General features: G+C 38.3%; 1 protein-coding gene across 2 annotated transcripts in view; it reads right to left on the reverse strand.

The window, feature by feature from the left end:
• The window catches only part of RAPGEF6 (Rap guanine nucleotide exchange factor 6), a 120,575-nt gene that overhangs the window by 33,853 nt on the left and 67,968 nt on the right, over positions 1 to 18,754 (reverse strand). For both annotated transcript variants that reach the window (XM_065644446.1, XM_065644445.1), the window contains exons 7-14: positions 12,296 to 12,427; positions 5,306 to 5,489; positions 4,332 to 4,468; positions 3,235 to 3,393; positions 2,526 to 2,678; positions 1,838 to 2,002; positions 1,083 to 1,190; positions 515 to 718 (exon numbers count right to left, since the gene is read on the reverse strand). In XM_065644446.1, the coding sequence (XP_065500518.1) occupies positions 515 to 718; positions 1,083 to 1,190; positions 1,838 to 2,002; positions 2,526 to 2,678; positions 3,235 to 3,393; positions 4,332 to 4,468; positions 5,306 to 5,489; positions 12,296 to 12,427 (1,242 nt within the window). The remainder of the gene's footprint in view (positions 1 to 514; positions 719 to 1,082; positions 1,191 to 1,837; positions 2,003 to 2,525; positions 2,679 to 3,234; positions 3,394 to 4,331; positions 4,469 to 5,305; positions 5,490 to 12,295; positions 12,428 to 18,754) is intronic.

The raw sequence follows: 18,754 nt of genomic DNA on the forward strand, positions 1-18,754 counted from the left end.
TCCCTGACAAATGCTTTAAATCAATTTATTTTCTGTGATAATATGACATTCTTGCAATTAGGAACTGCACCTGAATCAAAAATGGTGGATTGTGAACCATAGAACTGATATTGCATCAAAGGCCAGATTCTCACCTGGTGTGAACTGTCATTGCCTCAGTACAAGGGGATGATTTACACTAGGGGGAAATTAATTCAATAAAGCAATCTGGTAGCTTCAACTTAACTATGTCTCCACTCAAAGTTCCCTAAGATAACCACAATTTGGTTTCTTTTCCCATTCTGTTTTTGAAATATTTAAATATTTTAAATACTTTGAAAACTATTTAATAGAAACCCATTTAACACGTGCAGACTGAAGCTGAACTGTTCCACTCACAGCAGAATACTGGTCAGTTGTTTGTTCTTAGTAAACACCACATTCTTTTTGTTGGGAACACTACAGTTGGTTGAATCAGATTTTTTTTTTAGTAAAATAAGAGATGGACATTTTAAATTAACTTTATTCTTTTTACCTGATCACCACGCTTGAGTCCAGCTTCTGCTGCTTTACTGCCCATTTCCACAGTCTCTACAAAAATACCAAAACCCTTGTCGCTTCCTCCAAGGAGGCTGAAGAACAATGGTGAATCTCTAGAAGGTTTTTGCAGGGTAATTTGTCTCCATTTTGCTTTGGCAGCACAGGCAATGTTCAGCAATCTGAGATGTCCTTTCATTTTCTGTAACAGAGAAGATACAACAAAATGGAGTAAAATATTTTCTCTACTGGAAATGGAAAGACAGCTGTGAAAAAAAACCCACCAAAGTGCCAGCAAAAGGACTTACGATGCCATGTATTGGAATCTTACTGAATAAACCTTGTCTCTTTTGCAGTAATGCAAAACCACATAAACAAGTGCCATATGTACTATTTTATATGGGCTTTATATCTAAATATATATTTAAGAACAAATATATCCATGTTAAAAGCCATCTATTGACTGTTAGACTTCGTGACTACAATGTCTTAGTCACTGGTAACACACTGGAAAATGAAAACGTGTAGCATTACAAAGTACGGAAGTCATTCCTTTTTGCTCCTACCGCATCTTCCAAGTTCTTTTCAAATTCTTCCAGAAAGCGAGTCATAGCAGGATCTCCTTCAAAGTCATTAAAATGATTGTTCACCCACAGTAAGACCACTCTGGTAACCTGTAAAAAAAAAAAAAAAAAAAAAATTATGTATATATAAAGGTACCTACGATTCTTCTCACATAAAACCGCTGGCTAAGAATCTTACTGCCACAAGTTTCAACAAATTGGACATGGATACGAGTTCCAGACTCAACATTCTTCATGCGTACATGCATACAGCTACATAGCCTTGAACTTGGTTCTATTTATGCATTTTTATCAGCTGCACCTGTCTTGAGCAGAGTTTGTAATAAGCTGCTCAAACAAAATGCGCTCAACAAACTGAAAAGCTCTACAGTAGCAAATTATGGAAGACAAGCACAATGCTGTTGTGAAAAGAAAGATGCTATGTCCAAGAGATCATGAGCACAATTTCCCTGCATTTCTGGTGAAAAAGGATTTCAGGGACTGGCATTTATATCTTTAAATTAAATAGAAAAGAGTATTTATCATTCTGCAGAAAAGAAGCAGTCTCATACCTAATTTAGGACACCATACCCATACAACACAGAGTAGAATCCTTTCTTGATACTAGTGAAACATGTTGCTTTAAAATAGTTCATATAAAATAGTTGGAGCATAATCCTAGTTTATCAGCAACACAAAAAGGAATCAATTGGGTGACATTTTCACCAGAAATACTAATCTCTTAGACTCAAACCAACCTTGTCCCTGAGGCTGTCCACTGTGAACCATTCCAAGAGTTTATTTCCAACTTCCAGGGGGCTTGTTAGAAACGTTCTGTACGTTAAAAGGAAATCTTCGATGTAGGTTGGATCCACAATAGAATGTTCTTCTATTAAGTGCATGATGAGTCGCTCAGGTGTTGCCTTAAAAAATTAAATGCAAAAAATAACTGATATATCTCATCACTATCTCTCTCTAGAGAGTATCTTAACAGAAAACCATGTGAACAGTGTACTCCCTTTTCATGTTTCAGTTATGGTCAACTCAGGACAAAACACACTAGTGTGTTTAAACCAAATCTTCATGTTTCTCTCAGCCTAAATGTTTTGCATAGGTAATACCTAGCTAAAACAATTAATAACTTCCCTTAATTTTGTTTTTAATCAACAGTTTAAGTTCCTCTTCCAGATTACAAAAAACAGGTCAATACATAAAGATGCACAAAGGGTGTTCCCAATACAAAACTTAATATATGTGCTGAAGAGGTCTAATTTTATTAAAAAGGAGATGGAAGTAAATTTGTAAAATAATATCAATTCCTTCCCATCAGTTTTGAGCTGAGACAGGCAAAACTGAGTATGTCTTGTAGATTCAAACCAAAATTGTATTTATTTACTAGTAAATAAGGGTTTCATAGATTAAAGAAAAGCACAGAAATAAATTCACCTTGATAACTATGTGTCCTTTTCTGGTTCCACTGCGATCCAGCTCCCTGTGCTCCTTCACCATAACAATTTCTCCTTCTTCCTCCACTTTATGAGTGTTTTTTTCCACGTGGTTCAGAATCCTCCAGTAGTCTTGCTGGGCTATACACACAAACTATCCCCAAACAACACAGGATTGTTAATAAATATCCCAAACATGAACGTATCGCCTATCCGTAGCTCCGGGCTGTTCTGACAAAATTATGACAGCACAGCATTTGATACCAACCCCACTCTGTTCTGCCCAACTACATGAGAGATAAAGTTAGAAACAGAAGACAAGTAGAACTGGTCATCTTCTTACATCTCCAAAAAGTTGTTCAAATGGGCTAAACATATAGAGGACAAAGCCTGTAAGAAGTGGAAATGGGTATTTTCTATTTATCTATTCTCACTGCATGTCAATCACACGCACAGTGTGACCGAGTAGACTCCACTCACACTGCAGCACAAAGCACAAGTTCCCGTTTCTCCCATAGCAGCGGTGTAAAATAAATCCCAGCTACTAAAGAGTGTACAACTAACTCAACATCGGAGTCCTTGACTCATAAAATACCAATCTCCTTTTTTCTGCTCCTGGAATGAAGATCATGCCTTAAGATGAAAGTAGTCTGTTTTCTTTTATTAGATGCTTAAAAACACGAGGTAGTTGTATAGAATTGCAATCTTACCTGGCAATCATCTACTTTGGTTCTGACCACTCCATTCATGTACTGTTTGTCCAGAGAGGGAGTAATCCCAAAACTATTTCCCATACAGAGACTCTCACTCTTCCCATCAGGATAGCTGATTTCCACTGTGCCATTTAAAATAACGTACCAAGAATCAAGCTAGAGGAAGTAAAAAACCACACATTTTAAAAGTCAAGCTAATTCGACAACTTTTATAAGCTGTTCCAATGCTCTTATCTCATAAAGACTTATTCTTGCGGTCTCCAGTTTGTTGCCACTACAGTTTTGCAACACTTAATTCACTAAAAATCTGCACTGTAAGGCAAGCAAAAAAGATGACTAAAACAAGAATGCTTTTCAGCATTCTTCATTCATGTCAGAACTAATTCAGTAGGGAGGAATGCTGATTAATAGATTGCGTTTTTAAATCAGTGGGCTAATTGCTACAATATATTTATACCATTTAGTCAGAACACTTTTCCCCTGGGTACCCAGTTGGTCACGACCAGAGACGAGAGTTTGCCTGGTCCTCTTGCAGGGACGACCTGCTATGGCCATTCCAGAGGTCTGGATCCAAGGACAGAGAGAAATGAGCACTGACTAATTTGAACATCTGTCTCCTCCCACTGAATATGTTAAGAAACTGCTCCTAATTAAGACATTTATGTTATAATACCTACATTTTTGGGCAAGGATACCTCTTCATGTTAGTATTTAAAAAAACCTACTTTAATTTAAAAGAGAGTTATTTTACCAACGGAAATGATGCATTCTTCTATGTCACAAATAATCTTCGAAGTATTTCCTCCAGCTGTTAGCACTTACCTGATAACAACATCCTCAGTGCTCGTTTATGGCTACACTTGGCCATGTTGAAGTCTTGAATGAGACAGTAATACACAGGCAGAATCTCCCAAAGGCATGGGTGAAGGTTTGGGGATTTAGGATACGGATCACGATGAGATAAGAACTCTCTAACTTTCAGGTGCGGGAGAGTTGTGGATATGGAAAACAGATTTTTCCAGCCTTTTGCCCTCAGATGCCCTTGGTCACCTACTGCCTATGGCACTCAAATTGTGTTGTAAGCAGTAACTTACTTCTTGACCGTCTTCAAGTATGATGGCTCCTGCTTGCTCTACTACTTCAAATATCATCACTGAGCAAAGTTCTCGTCTCACAGACATCGTCATGTTTGCAAAGGCAGGGAGTTGATGCATAAATTCCAATAATTGCTCTGTTAGACAAAGGAAACATTGGTATGAAGACTGCAAGGCCCAAGGGTTTCCTAGATACCTTAGCCTCCACAGGTATACTAAATCTCAGTTAAATTAATGGAAAAATTGCTCGGTGGTGTTAGAATCCCCATTAGTGCCTGTGGCTAAATGAGCCCAGTGCGCATTCTGTCATTGACAACCAGAACTCGGCTCTACGGCATTGATGGTGCTCTGATTGACTCTCACGGCAGCAGTCTGGCTACAGTGTAAAAGCACTTCAGCTTCAAACATGTAGAAAATGTAAAAATACCCTTACAGTACAGTAATTATAAGCTTGATAGAAGCATGAAATTATTTCCCAGTGTTTAAAGAAGTGATATGAAGTACAGCATAACACAAATTTTACTATTAAACTAATGCAAATTTCTAGTTAAACATCACAGTAAACTATTTTCATCATAAATGTTTTCCACTTTACAATTATGTAGATCTATACTGCAGTAGTAGTACATTCTCTCTGATATTTAATAACTGATTCAACAGTTTCAGGCAGTCAAAAGTACCTTGCTACCTATCCCTCCCTTATATCAACACATACAACGATGCTAATACCATCGTCACCATCTCAAAGGCAGTATTTTATAATATTTAGTTTCTCAGAACAAATACTGTCTCAGTAAGAGAAGAAATCATTCAATCAACAGTATCACTAGAGCAGAGTGACCTCTGGAAGGCATCATTCATAGTTATGAGGATATACATTTAACATTAATTCATTAAATAGTTTTCAGACATGCTTCTCTTACAGAAGTTGTATGACATAGTTTTACGTAAAGATCTATTTTTTTCCTCCTCACCAATATCATCGTCAGTTTTATCTGCAGGCTCTTTCTCAAGGCACTCTCGTACAACATCTCGCCCTAGAAGTGGATCTGAAGTTCTGTCAATATCTTCATCCTCTTCTTCTTCTTCATCTTCAGAGTCTACAGGGGCTTCTGGAAGGCCTGTTAAATCAACGTCTCCCATCTCGCTTTCTGTAGCCTACAGAGAAAATATCCATCAGACAAAGAGTTCAGTGTCTTCAGTTTGATGATTCATGGTCTTATCTTAGGTAGTTAATATGACAAAAGAAATTGTGCCCAACAATTCAAACTAGAAATTGTAAGAGCTCTCTTTCTGAACACTGAAATAAACATGTTACACTGAAATCTACAGTTACAGGATGGTACCAATATCTATCATTGGCATAGAGCAACACCATGCTACAGGAATTATGATCACAAGTTCTGAAAACAAAATTAACATACTGGGACATTTGTTATCTGTCTTTATTTATATCCCTCCACAGCCCAACAAACTACAGGCAATATAAACCCATCAATACTAACCGTGTAACATGGGAAAAACAAAGCAGGTTGAGTGGCTAAAATGAAAGCGATTTGATCTCATTTTTAATTTCAGTTTTATAACATGAATTTTAATCCTGGCATGGAGCAAGTATGTCACGTGGAATATATAAATTGGGAGTGGAAGGAAGGAAGAGAGGAAGGAAGGACGGACGGATATAAGTATCCTGATTCTTTCCCATATTAGCTGATTCTCACTTTATAGCATTTACTCTTTCTTGCTGATTCATGTAAACAAAATGGGTTTTTTTCACAATTTGAGAGTCTGTATTATTAAGGAAATAATAACATAATTCAGTTACACCACTGGTTACCCAACGCCTGTAGACACATTTCTACTGTCATCAATAGATGGCAATATAGACACCACATGGAGCAGACACATAAAGCAACAGTGAAGGAGAATGCAATGCTGGCAACAAAAAGCAGAATCGCATAGGAATAATTTGCAATAATTCCTTATGTAAAGTTTAAATGATGTAATTGCATGAAAATAACTTTCCAGACAGATGGAAGGCAAAAAAAAAAAAAAACTAGTTTCAAATTTTCAATTTCCACAGAGTAGTTGTTCGATCACTTTTTTTTAGTTTAAGTCAGCATGCAAATCATTTTTATGTTCAAACTCAAAAATTTGAACAAGATATGTCACTGAGAAGTATAAAGCAATTATATAGAGACTTGCAGAAAACTCAGTTGGTTTTTTTAATGAAGATACTTACAAAATTCACTTTTGCTTTAAAAAAAAATTCTTGAGATTTTACAAAAACACTGATGACAAACCTGTGCATCAAATGCTCAGCAGGTTCACAAAATCTCCAAAATAAAGGATGGGGTCCTGTCCAACCTGGCTTTGAACACCTCCAGTGACGGGGCAGCCACAGCTTCTCTGGGCAGCCTGTTCCAGCATCTCAGCTCCCTCAGTGTAACAAATTTCTTCCTTATATCCAAGCTAAATCTGCCATTTTCTGTTTAAAACTGTTGTCCTTGCCCTGTCACTACAGGCCCTGGTAGAAAGTCTCTTATGAGATTCCTGTAAGCACTGAAAGGTCTTCCTGGGGCCTTATTCCCTTTTTTCCAGGCAATTGGGACTTCCCTTGACCGCCGCGACTTTTTGAATCTGAGCAACTGCATCAGTCAACACCCTGAGGGCCCCGGGGTACATCTTGTTGGGTCCCATCGACTTGTGTATGTTCAAGTTCCTCAGGTGGTCTCAAACCTGATCTTCTCTTCCCATGGGAAGGACTTTGTTTCCATAGTCCCCACCTTGAGGTTCAGGAACTTGAGAGATGTTGGAAGAATGAGCATGAGTGAAAACTGAGGCAAAAAAAATTGCTGAGTGCCTCAGCCTTCTCTGTATCACCAGTTCTCCTCTTATTTACGGTGGGGAGGGCAGGACGCTCTCTTTAATCCTCTTTTTCTGACCAATGTACGTGTAGAAGCTCTTCTTGTTATTCTTTACATCCCGTGCCAAATCCAGCCCCATCCTTTCCCGGTCCCAACCCCACCTGTCCAGGCAGTGTCCCCATGTTCCTCCCAGGACACATGTCCCTGGTTCCACTCTGTGCGTTTCCTTCTTGTGCCTTAGTTTGACCAGGAGGTCCTTGCTCAGCCATTCTGGTCTCCTGCCTTCCTCGCCTCATAAAAAACAACACACATTTTAAGTGATTTAAACCCAGCAGACTGCACTGCCTCTGTCTTCCTACACCTCCATGTTGACGGGCTAATGCAAGTCCCAGCACTTCGAGAGATGAGCAGCGTTTCCTTCTTTCACTAGACAGAAAAATACTGGGGTTTAGATATAACCTTGGAACCTTCAGCTGGTCTTCATTTTAATAATTACCCAGCGAGCCTGCTAAATCGGGCTTAAATGATTTAACATAAGTATTTCTTTCAGAGTAGGATAATAATACATATAGGGTTAAATCTGTTCTATATTACATCACTTTACTGGCTTATGTAGCTCACATTAACAGTTCTGGAATTAAGCCCAAGTGCAAATTGTGCTTGGAGAGTCTCAGCGGCACATGATCAATACAGCATTTTATTCAAGGACTTTTCTAGCATTTCTTCTTCTAAAAAGCCACAATTTCGATCAGCTTTTCCAGGCAGAATCAGAGAGACTACAGTACTAATTCCCACTTTGATAACCTCAAGCTAAGGTAACAAAACTGATTCTATAGGTTCTACAGAAAAGTGATTCTTTAAAATTTTCCTTGTATATCCTGTATAGGACAATAAACAAATCCTGTCTTGATAAAGAAGTTCTAATTTGATCGAGCTATGAAGTAAGAGAAGGTCCTCAAGCTGTGTTTCGAACCTGACGTGCAGCTGGTTGACAAAGCGTGGGCAGGGACAGGAGGGTTTTGCTCGTCAAGCTGTCTGCACAAGGAGCTGCTCTTCCCAAGCACGATGCCCCAGCTGTTTCCATTATCAAATATCAAAATCATTCTTAATGGATGCATTTATGAACTACTAATTTGCAAAATGAAACCAGAAGCTGCAATACTCAAATCTGACACAAATCGGGATTTTCAGGATTGGGACTATAGGGCAAGAATATCTACTGAGAAGGCAGCAAGAACAGACTCACATAGATCATTTGGAAAGGTAACACCAGCTTACTGACAAAAGATTTTCTATTTTAAAATCATACTATTATTACTGTATATACAGCAGTGCAGATTTTGCCAATTTACATGTTTCAGATATGTTTGCCAAATGTTGATCACAAATATGTCCTGTACACTGGTCTCCACTTTGGAAGCCAAAGACGTAAGAATTAGCCCTTGCAAAGTTTTGGTGATAATTATATGTATATTCCACCACAACGTGTGTCAGAAAAAGGCAGTGACAGGAAAAAAAGAAAAGCCTCATGTAAAAGATTTCCTGTGCCATAGTAACTCCATATGATAATGTATTTTAGTGCTTGTGACTCCAGATGCAACCTGCTATTAAGAACAAGTTGGTTTTTTTTCCCCTTCTCTCCTGTCAATTTTATCAGAAAAAATGTCCAAGCCTTTTTTCAGAATTGACAGAAAAACCCTCAGTAAGGCCTACTCTCTGATGCATATTTTATAGATAATCCATTTTAATATCACAACCTTAACCACAATTTGAATTATTGCTGGGCAATGATGTTTCTACCCACGAATAATATATACTGCCAAAGGGATAAATGAAAGATTTAAAAAAAAAAAAAAAAAAAAAAAGAGAGAGAGAGAGAAAGAAACTTCAGGCACATCACTGACAGAACTAAACAGATAAGAAAAAATAGATACAAAAGTGCTGGTCATACAGAGAAGTGCACCGCAAGCTTCTTATCAGGTAACTAACTCACTATGGCAGAAGTGAGACCCTGCCCACCTACGTCAGATACGCTCTGGATTCCCGATGGTACCATTGCTGGCCACCTGCGAAAGGGCAAAGAAAGGTGTTTTCTCTCTGTAATACCTGTTGAATTATTTTTCCCTGAGGATACCTACAGCAGGTCACAGCAGCTGTTTGCAGAAGTTATAATCTCTCATTTCAACTTCTGTACACATAGCCATGCAGCCTCCCCATAGTTCTGAAACCAAGCATGCAGTACAAAGTGGGTTGAATGAAAGAAAAAAAAAAAAAAAAAAAATCAATCCACTTCAAACAAATTCAAGAAGTTGTTTTAAAAATTGTTGGGAATATTTTTTTTCCTATATTAAAAAAAAATGTCTACGGTCCAACAGAAAAATAACTTCTCTGCAATATTCTAAGCAAGTTGGACTTTACAATACGTACATTTGGATATTTTACCACATAAAGACTGCAAGTTCCAACAGGGAGCAGTAATAGTACAGGAAAAGGGAGAAAACTGTCTTCTTATATTTGTTTTCAGAAGTTTCTACAACTGACTAAGCGTTTTAGCACAATGTTTTCATGGCACTGCTTGTGGGCAGGACTCCTTTGCTGCTGATCTCACCTTAAGCTTTATGTTCATCATTTCCTGTTTAACATCCTGGACTGCAAAACAACTGGAACACGTGAAACTTCATTTCAACACTATCGATTAATATAGTGTACACAGACGAATGGAAACCCTTTCCAAATATCTTAATAAAATTTGTGTCATTCTTTGGTTCTACCATCCTAATCGTATTTTCCTACTCTGGAATCATGTTTGCACTACTTACTGTAAAAAATTAATGTTAAGCTACCATTAATTCAAAAGGTCATTTCAAGGCTACTTTAATCAAAATTATTCAAAAATGCTCTCCTCTGCTGACATTAATGATTCTGTGATTCTAATGATACTCCTAGAGAGTTTGGTATGTAATAGGTATGAAGCTGACTGCAAAAGCAAAGCAGCACTTTCCAAGTCCTTCCTGGAGCGCTGTATTTTAATGTACCCAAAATGCTTCCAGCTACTGAGCCGATTCATTATACTCAACATGCAGGTTTATTGTGTATCAAAGAGATTCTCTGCCTTCATAATATCACGATGAATATTGGGGGAAACATTTTTCTTTTTCCTTCAGATTTCAAAATCTGTCTATATTGATGCATCACTGCAATATAGTGCTATGTTAAAATACTGTACCATGACACTATTACACATTATCTATCCGTGCGCTTATAACTGTGTGACAAATAAGCGACTTCGCCAAAACTGTTACAGCGACTGCCATAAAGCCCATAAAATACCCAGCAGCTTTTGACAGGTTACTATTTGCACATTATGCATATGAGAACAAGATACAAAAAATTCACTAAAAATATAAGAAGTGGGTTTTTTCCCCTCATGACATGCCTGTTGCCCATCTATTCTTCACCCACAGTTCAAACGCTTGATTCTCCAATGCTATCTTTCAGGACTAGTGACATTGCTGTAATATTGCCTTTGAAGGCCTCACATGAGTCTACGGGGTAACATGCCTCGGACATCACCCCAACTGCCCAGGGAGTGTCAGCAAAATTTACAGATGTCTGTGTTCCTTCAGGATGCAAACACAGATGGGCTAATGTCACGGAAAAGGAGATTCTTACCTTAAGGGTCCTCACTCCTCAAAATTAATAGAAAACCTGCAGTAACTTTCACATTAATAAATTAATAATTCCTTAGGGTAAAAAAATACATTTCACCACTGTTTATATGCTGCGGTGCATATAAATATGCTACTCCTTTATTTCTTTTATTTATATAATTTCTATTTGTTTAATAATTATGCTCTTTTGGCATTTTCTGATGAGTAGACATAAAGCATTTCAAATGTAACTAACCACACATGATATTCACTCATTACTGGAATGATATTTTCTTTATCAATAATATATTTAAAGTGCTTTTCACTCAGAGCCACCTCTCCAAACTGCTCAGGTAGACAGACAGGCAGACAATGGTCAGGAAAACTGTCAAAAAGCATCCCAACATACGAGATGTTAAGGTACTATACACAACTAGTTCTGGTGATTCTGACTAATCAAATCAAGATATAGAACAAAGTCTTCCAGCACCGCCTCTCAGAAATCAGAGAATTCAGAGCATTTTAAGAAGACTCTCTCAGGGATGCAAGTTACTCCTGACCCACCTGGCAGCAAGCACATCTAAAGAAGAAGTAAAATAACAGATTAAATAGGACAAAAATGCGTAGAGACACTTAATGTTCTAAAATGGTTTTTGCTTTTAATGGTTTATTTTTAAAGTTACCTGGCAATACTTTGCCATAAATAAGATACGTCACCAATCTCTGTTCAGTGTATAGAAACAGCACCCAAGAGAAGAGGTGTCTAAAATCAAGTTACAACTATGTCGTGCTAAATGGTTGCTATATACTCAGTATTGTAGTCAGACTTCAACTTGAAAGTTGAAAAAAAAAGTGAAATTACTGATCAAGAGAAACTCAAGATTAGCATCCTCATCAATCAGAACAAAAAACCCAGGAAACTACCTCTGCAATTTGACACGTGACAGGTAACTTATTAAGTATGTTAGCTTTAATTTCCTTACATACAGATATCTCTGGATTTCAGACAACTGCTATTCTCAAGCAAGCAAACTAGAATTTCTATACTCAATTAGTGCAGAGGTCACGTTTATTACCATGCTTTTGTTTGCAGAACAGAACATCTGTTATTAGCAATAAATAGAAATAATCAAGGAAGGTATTTGAAACACAAGAACAATTTCATGAAATTTACTCCATTTCAGAAAGAAAGAAAACGGTCCCATAAATCATCAGCTGTGACACTGAAAGCAACAGCACACTTGTTGGTAAATAAAGATGCGAAAAGCAACAAAAAGAGCTTTGAAAGAAGTTTGTTTCACTTTCGTGTGGTGGTCGCAAGTCACAGGAACAACACGGAGATATGCAGAAGCATCAAGAGGGGAAATCTTGGCTAAAGGGCCACTGGTTTTGTTCATGGAACGTTTAACACCAAGGAAGGAAAAGTAAGAAACAAAAGCAATAATACCTGATAAATATCAGACAGGCTGCTGCTCCCCGAATCACTGGCAATGCTACATCCCGACTGGCTTGAAGGGACGTGAGTCACCTGAGGATGAGGATTGTCAGTAAGATGCATCTTGGTAAGATCAGCTGGAAGCTGTAAATAAAATGGATTTGGGAAAAGGCAGGAAAAAGAAAGGGAAAAAGATGTGTAAGTCTGATTGGAAGACAAAGTTATCCATAAAACTTTTGTTAAACATTTGAATATGCATTTGTAACTTGATGTACATTTTGAGAAAAAGCTTATTTAGACTAAGCTTGCCCAGTCACACTTCAGATTTTATGACTGACAAAAACCAACACACCTTTCCATAAAACAAAACTCTAGCCTCTTTAGAGCTCACTGACATACACCGACAGGATTGAGAGCACATCAGATGGCAAATAGTTACATCGGTCAAAGAGCCCACACTCTTAAATATTTGCTTATGTTGCAACCCAATATGAAGCAGGTTTATAAATTCAGTTCATGCCTTAGTTCAAGAATAGCCTCTAGAAACCATCAATATATATATTAAAAAAAAAAAAAAGGAAACAAAAGTTTTGGTCCATAAAACACTTTTGATTCTTCTTTAGGAAATTAAGTACATAGAAAGAATATTATGCACTCTTCATAAATTGTACATGCATGTACAATACTACTTCTATAAATCTATCTGTAAATGAACACACATATATAGATATATAAATTTTAGTGCATGATTGAAGCCCACAAACATGTTCTATTGAAAAAAAGTAAAAGCCAGTAGTGGCTTTGATCCTTCAAAAGCCTACATAGAACACTATAAAATAGCCAGTCCTTTAATTCAGCTCCCCATCTATTTTCTGCCACATTTACATCTGGTATTTTTAAAATTTACGCTCAACTATATGGTAAGAACATCGTATCAGAGAATCACAGTTTTTATGATAAAATGTGTCCCATTTTTAAGTGATAAAATTATGCATTATTCCTTTAAAAAAAAATGTTCTGATGCAAAAAAGGCCAAAACTACTCTGACAGCATCAAGTACCACCATCAAAATGAAAAGTTTCTTCTACAAAACAAACAAAATTCCACCCAGTTGTGTCAGCCACTTGATATTCAAACCAGATCTTCATTTGGAATCACGTTTTTTATGTCAATTTTTTTAAAGAGCACAAGAGAAGCACTTTACCAAATACTTGTTCACGTATTTTCCAAAACCGTAAGTGGCACGGTTGGTCTCTTGAAACCTTTCCCGCGTCCAGAACAAAAGTTGAGAGCACCTCTGACACGTGTAACATAATTTTGATTATCAAAACTTTTATGAGAAACATGGGGGATGTTGTGTCACCTGTAATTCGCAATGATATTCTCATTGGCAATTGCTATTCAAATCCAACCATCCTACAGGCTCTAAAAACCAGCACAGATCATTAATTGCAAAGTAACTCTGGGAAAGGGAAAGACTGCAAAACTATTTTCCACTATCCTAATATTTACATTATACTAGTTTTGTATTTATTTTACTTATAAAGTATAAAATATCCAACCTGTAAATTAATATCTACTTTCACATGTATTTGGAAAAGGAAGAAGTTTGAAAAGTGAGAGATTGCTAGCTTTCACAAACTCCCATTAAAAAAATCTCCAAGCAATAGGTATAAAATAGTGAACTTCATCCAAATATGAAGGAAACACAGCACTTTGAAGACTATGTTTAGCCACCAAAAGGTTTTACAGACCGAAAAAAAAAAAAAAAAATCTATTCTCAGGGTTTGAGAACAGCAAAAAGGTCAAACCACTCGGCTGACAAAATTCAATCCCGCAGCCCAAAGGTGCAGTCGGCATCTCCAGCGCACGCGGCAAGAGCCGACGTGCACCGAGACGCGACCTCTTAATGACGAGAACAAAAACCTATAAAAGCAAAGCAGGAAGTTTTAGTACATTACAGAACAAATCAACCCACACGGATTAATTACTCCCAGCTTAACGAGACTGCAGTTCTGCTGCAACCTCCTCAGCCTGTCCCTGTCTTTATAACCTCCTGGTTCCAACCACCAGCTCCGAGTTCAGATTCAATCAGATTTCTCTCCGTCCATGAGCAAGTCCCATGCTGACTGTGGTAATACAGATACAAGGAAATCTAATTTAAGCTCCCTGCTATCCAGGTTCATAATGATTTTCAGACTTTCAGAATGGCTCCAGAAAGACAACAAGCAGGACCAAAAGCGGAACCAATTCTGTGAGATTTCCCAGGATAACAAGAATCATACGACAGTTTGGCTTGGAAGGGACCTGCTGTCTCCCAAAAACTGGTGTTATTGAAGCCCATTCTGGCTCAAAGGCAGAGAGACACACACATAGATACAAACTGCCACATAAAGTTTTTCTTCCCTAATTTAGTTTAAATTTTAAGATTCTTATGATGAAGGCTGTTCTATATACCTAGGTTGAGAAGTAGTGCTGGAGCAAGACACATCTCTCAAAATAAGTAAGTTGTGTATGTACTTTGAATGCCATTTTCACAAATACACATTGAAGACCAACTCCAAAACACCGCCAGCCTTCCCAAACGAGTATTTCTAATCAACTCGTTAATCACTTAAAACTGATCTCCCTTCCCCTGCCAGCACTCACATTCATTTCAATCACCTATAAAGCACATGGGCATATACGATGCTCCGGCTGGACTCTGCAATATGTTCTCATAAAAAGACATTTAATGCAGGTTAGATGCAAGGGAACACTGCAATATCTCTTTAAACTTGAGAGAGAGATAAGGTTTATTTGAGACAAGTGACCTTTAAAGTGCTGCTTGTCACTCTACTCCATCTCCCAAAATAAATCACAGCTTCTGTCTTCGTGTGTCATTTTTATTACCCAAACTGATTGTTCTTTTTTTCAGAGCTCACTAAGCAGCAATACATGGACAGGGTGTTTCTGTAACAGGACAGCGGACACGGGAAAGACTTGCTGGATGTGGTGGTGAAGTTGCTGAAAGTGTTGTATATAACATTGTCTTAACTATTGGTGAGTAACGTTCACTTTTTATTCGACTATGATTTTTTTGTGGGAGAAGCTTATAAATTATTGTTACAATTGCACCAACATCTTGAAAAATTATGTGTTCAGGAAACAAGTTCAAAATAGGTGAACGTCAGTATGTCCTTATTAGATGCTTTCAGATGCAGACATAGATACCTGAATTATCTTCTGACTAGTTGTATGTTCCAGCATCCACAGATAGGAAAGCCCCAAACATTCATGAAATTCTAATAAACACTCAGCACAGAAATAGACTACTTACTTACCACTTTAAACCATCACAATTTCATTTTTTCACAAGAAAGGATAATTTGGAATTTGAATATGAGCGCATTCGATGTGCTGGCACAGCCAGTCCCTACATCGGTGCCAGCACATCCTTGTGACTGACCTTTCCCAACAAAGAGATATTTAGCACCAAACCCCCCGCTGAAATGCCGTACTGCGGTTCAGAGTTGTACGTGAAAGGAAGTTAAGGAAATAGAAGTTATGGTCTGCACAGCCACCCACAGCTCTGCCCTCCCACAGAGTCTGGCAAATACTGTCGGTGATTACACCCAAGAAAATCAGAATCGACGAGGCAATTTTTAAAGAGATATTGCAAATTGCAATAGGAACAAAAGAAAGAAAAAACACTAAATCCTTCGGGAGCTCGTCCTAATAGGAGCGTCAATCTGTCTGGTCACACAAAATGTGAAGTTTTCAAGATGTGATGGGGCAGGGTGCTAAATAATCCCACCTTGGGTCCCTCTCCAAAAACGACCACGTTGGTGCCAACACTGACAAACTGACACTGCTGCACAATTGCCAAAATCTCATGGGTTATTCAGCTTTTTCTGCATCTGATGAGTATCAGAGGTGAATCAACCAGATGACGTCCTGTTCATTTCCTCTTGGATAACAGAAAGGTAACACTCTTCAGTTTTATTACTTCACTACGCTTTCATCACCAAAACCACACCAAATTTACAGCGAGGCAGTACTTCTCCTCCGTAGCCACAGAACACTCCGCAACAATTACAACTACACTGACCTTTTACAAATAATTTTCAAGCTATCCAGTGCAGTTGACTGAACTGCATCTCACTTGATCTCATTTGGAAGTATCTAATTTTTAAGACATCCAGTTTGAGGTGTCTGATAACCAAAGACGCAGGCAAGACAACAAAAACTGCCATGCAACTGGAAGACGCGTGTCTGAGCAGAGATTTCCCAACTAACACTAATTTTCTAAATTAGTATTTAATTTAGCTTTGCAGTAGTATTTCTATCTATACCTATGGCAACACTTGCTATACAAGAAGTAATTTGCCAACTTCCTTCAAGCATTAGGTCTGCAATTTTGAAATTAATTGAAGTATAAATTCCAATACATGGTCCATTTCGCAAACTAACAGACCATTTCTACAGGCCTACATCGAGTGCGTCTGCAGGGACATTTACTTCTTACGTAAACACCATTTACTCTCAGCAGTGAAATCACACAGAATACTCGGGAATTAAATTAAAAGCCAATTCTGGTATAACAGATTTTTAAGATTGCACATGCCCCGTATCACAGAGCAGATGACGTGATCTTCGACAAGATGACCACCAATTAACTCTTTTGAGAAGCACACTAAAAATGACTGTTACCCTGAGGAGAACTTTCCTTTATGTGCTCACCTGGGAGGTTTTGCTAAAAATTAAGGCTATAGAAAATTCATTGCAGAGCTTATATAAAGAGAAAGGCAATCACAGAAGTTGTAAGTGAAGTTTTGTTATAGGAGTGCTAAACTGAGACTTTTGTCTTTGTATTTACCCTTCTTTCCAGGGAAAGGAATCAGAAGAACCTATTTCAGCACAGCTCTTCATGCTGTATTTCCTACATGACTTATTTTTGCATTTCCTGGTCTCTTTTCCCTATGGAAAACCATATCTGTGCCTTTGTACCACAAGTTTTTAAAATAAATATCGGTGTTTCCTGGTACAGTTTGGATATCCGAAAAACTCATGTTGAAAAGGCACAGACAACATGAATTTGCAAAATAGTCTTGATGGATGGACACAAGACCTATGAATTATCTTTTTCTACATGTTAAATAAGCTTCAACATTGTGTTTCAACCTGCAGTAAATGGCATGTTTATTAAACCTGAAACCAAATTACTAAAGGTCTGCGTAATTCTCTCAATGTACAGTGTCCATTAAAAATTCAAATTAATGGAAAGAAAGGTCAATAAGGAAGCAGAAGTTTCGCCTCATTCTTTGATACTCCTTGACAGCAAAGTTTTTCATCAGTTTTCCGAGGTCCCTGTATGGATGTTTACAACCAATCGACCTAGCCTGTACACATCAGAAACATCAGCCTCTGAGGGAACAGTCTGTCCTTCTACAGGCCGCGTAAGCAAAATTTTATGTCCTTGGTTTTACAGATTGTCAGTAACCTCATACCTTATTTGCTTTTCTGAAGTTCCCTGAAATGTTGCCAACAAGAGTAATAATCTTCAGCACCAACATGGGGTTTTATTGCCATGAAACCCCCGAGGACGAGCAGGGTCAGGGCACACACACCTCTGCTGTGTCACCCTAAAAACCACCACCCGCTGCCACACCAACCCCACCAGCTCTCACAGCCTAACAATCCCAGTCTTAAGGCATACATATTTATTATTTTGTTTATTGCTTGAGGTTTTCCATTAAGAGGTTTTCACTGTTTTAAGCTGGAACCCATTAACACACCCTTGGATCATTAACTGTGATCGCACATGATGACCTCTGAGCTTTCAGAAATGCTCCTGCCCAGCCTCCCTTGCACCCAAGTGGTTTAAGGGTTCCAATTTTCCTTTCTCAGATGACACAGAAAGTCTAGACTGTTAAAAAAAGCATGTTTGCCTTCAGTTTGAAAAATTAAAAAGTGCCAAATTAAAGAGACCACCTGATCACAGAACTGAAGGGGACACAGCCCTCTGAGCCCTCTGCCAGCTCCCACTTTTCATCACTCCATCCTTCCATTCCCTTCATACGCCATTACCTCTGACGCCCTTGACTCAACACCTTTCACAGAGTTAATATTAGAATGAATTAGTTCTGTCTAAACACCTTCCTTGTAATTCCCATTTGCACTTCCAGTCTTCGGGTTTCCCTGTTTTTTGGCAGCCCTGCTGGGCGCTTTCCCCTTCCCTTTGCACTCCCACGTACATCTCCAATACCTTTGTGATTTCCTACAAACCAAACCCCCACCACGGCAGAAGAAAAGCTCTGCCCAGAAGCGGCCAAGTGGCTCTGCTGGGCACAGCAGCACTATTCCGGATTTCGGTTTAGCTCTGGTACCTTGGTAGTTTCTCTGCCAGACCCCTTGCTGGCTTTACAGTCAATGCTGTTTCCCTTCGCCTCCAACTTGAGCAAAGTCGGCATTGTGGCATCTTATTTGCCA

Source organism: Caloenas nicobarica, chromosome 13, assembly GCF_036013445.1.
Source record: "Caloenas nicobarica isolate bCalNic1 chromosome 13, bCalNic1.hap1, whole genome shotgun sequence".
In the NCBI taxonomy this organism is placed as follows: domain Eukaryota; kingdom Metazoa; phylum Chordata; class Aves; order Columbiformes; family Columbidae; genus Caloenas; species Caloenas nicobarica.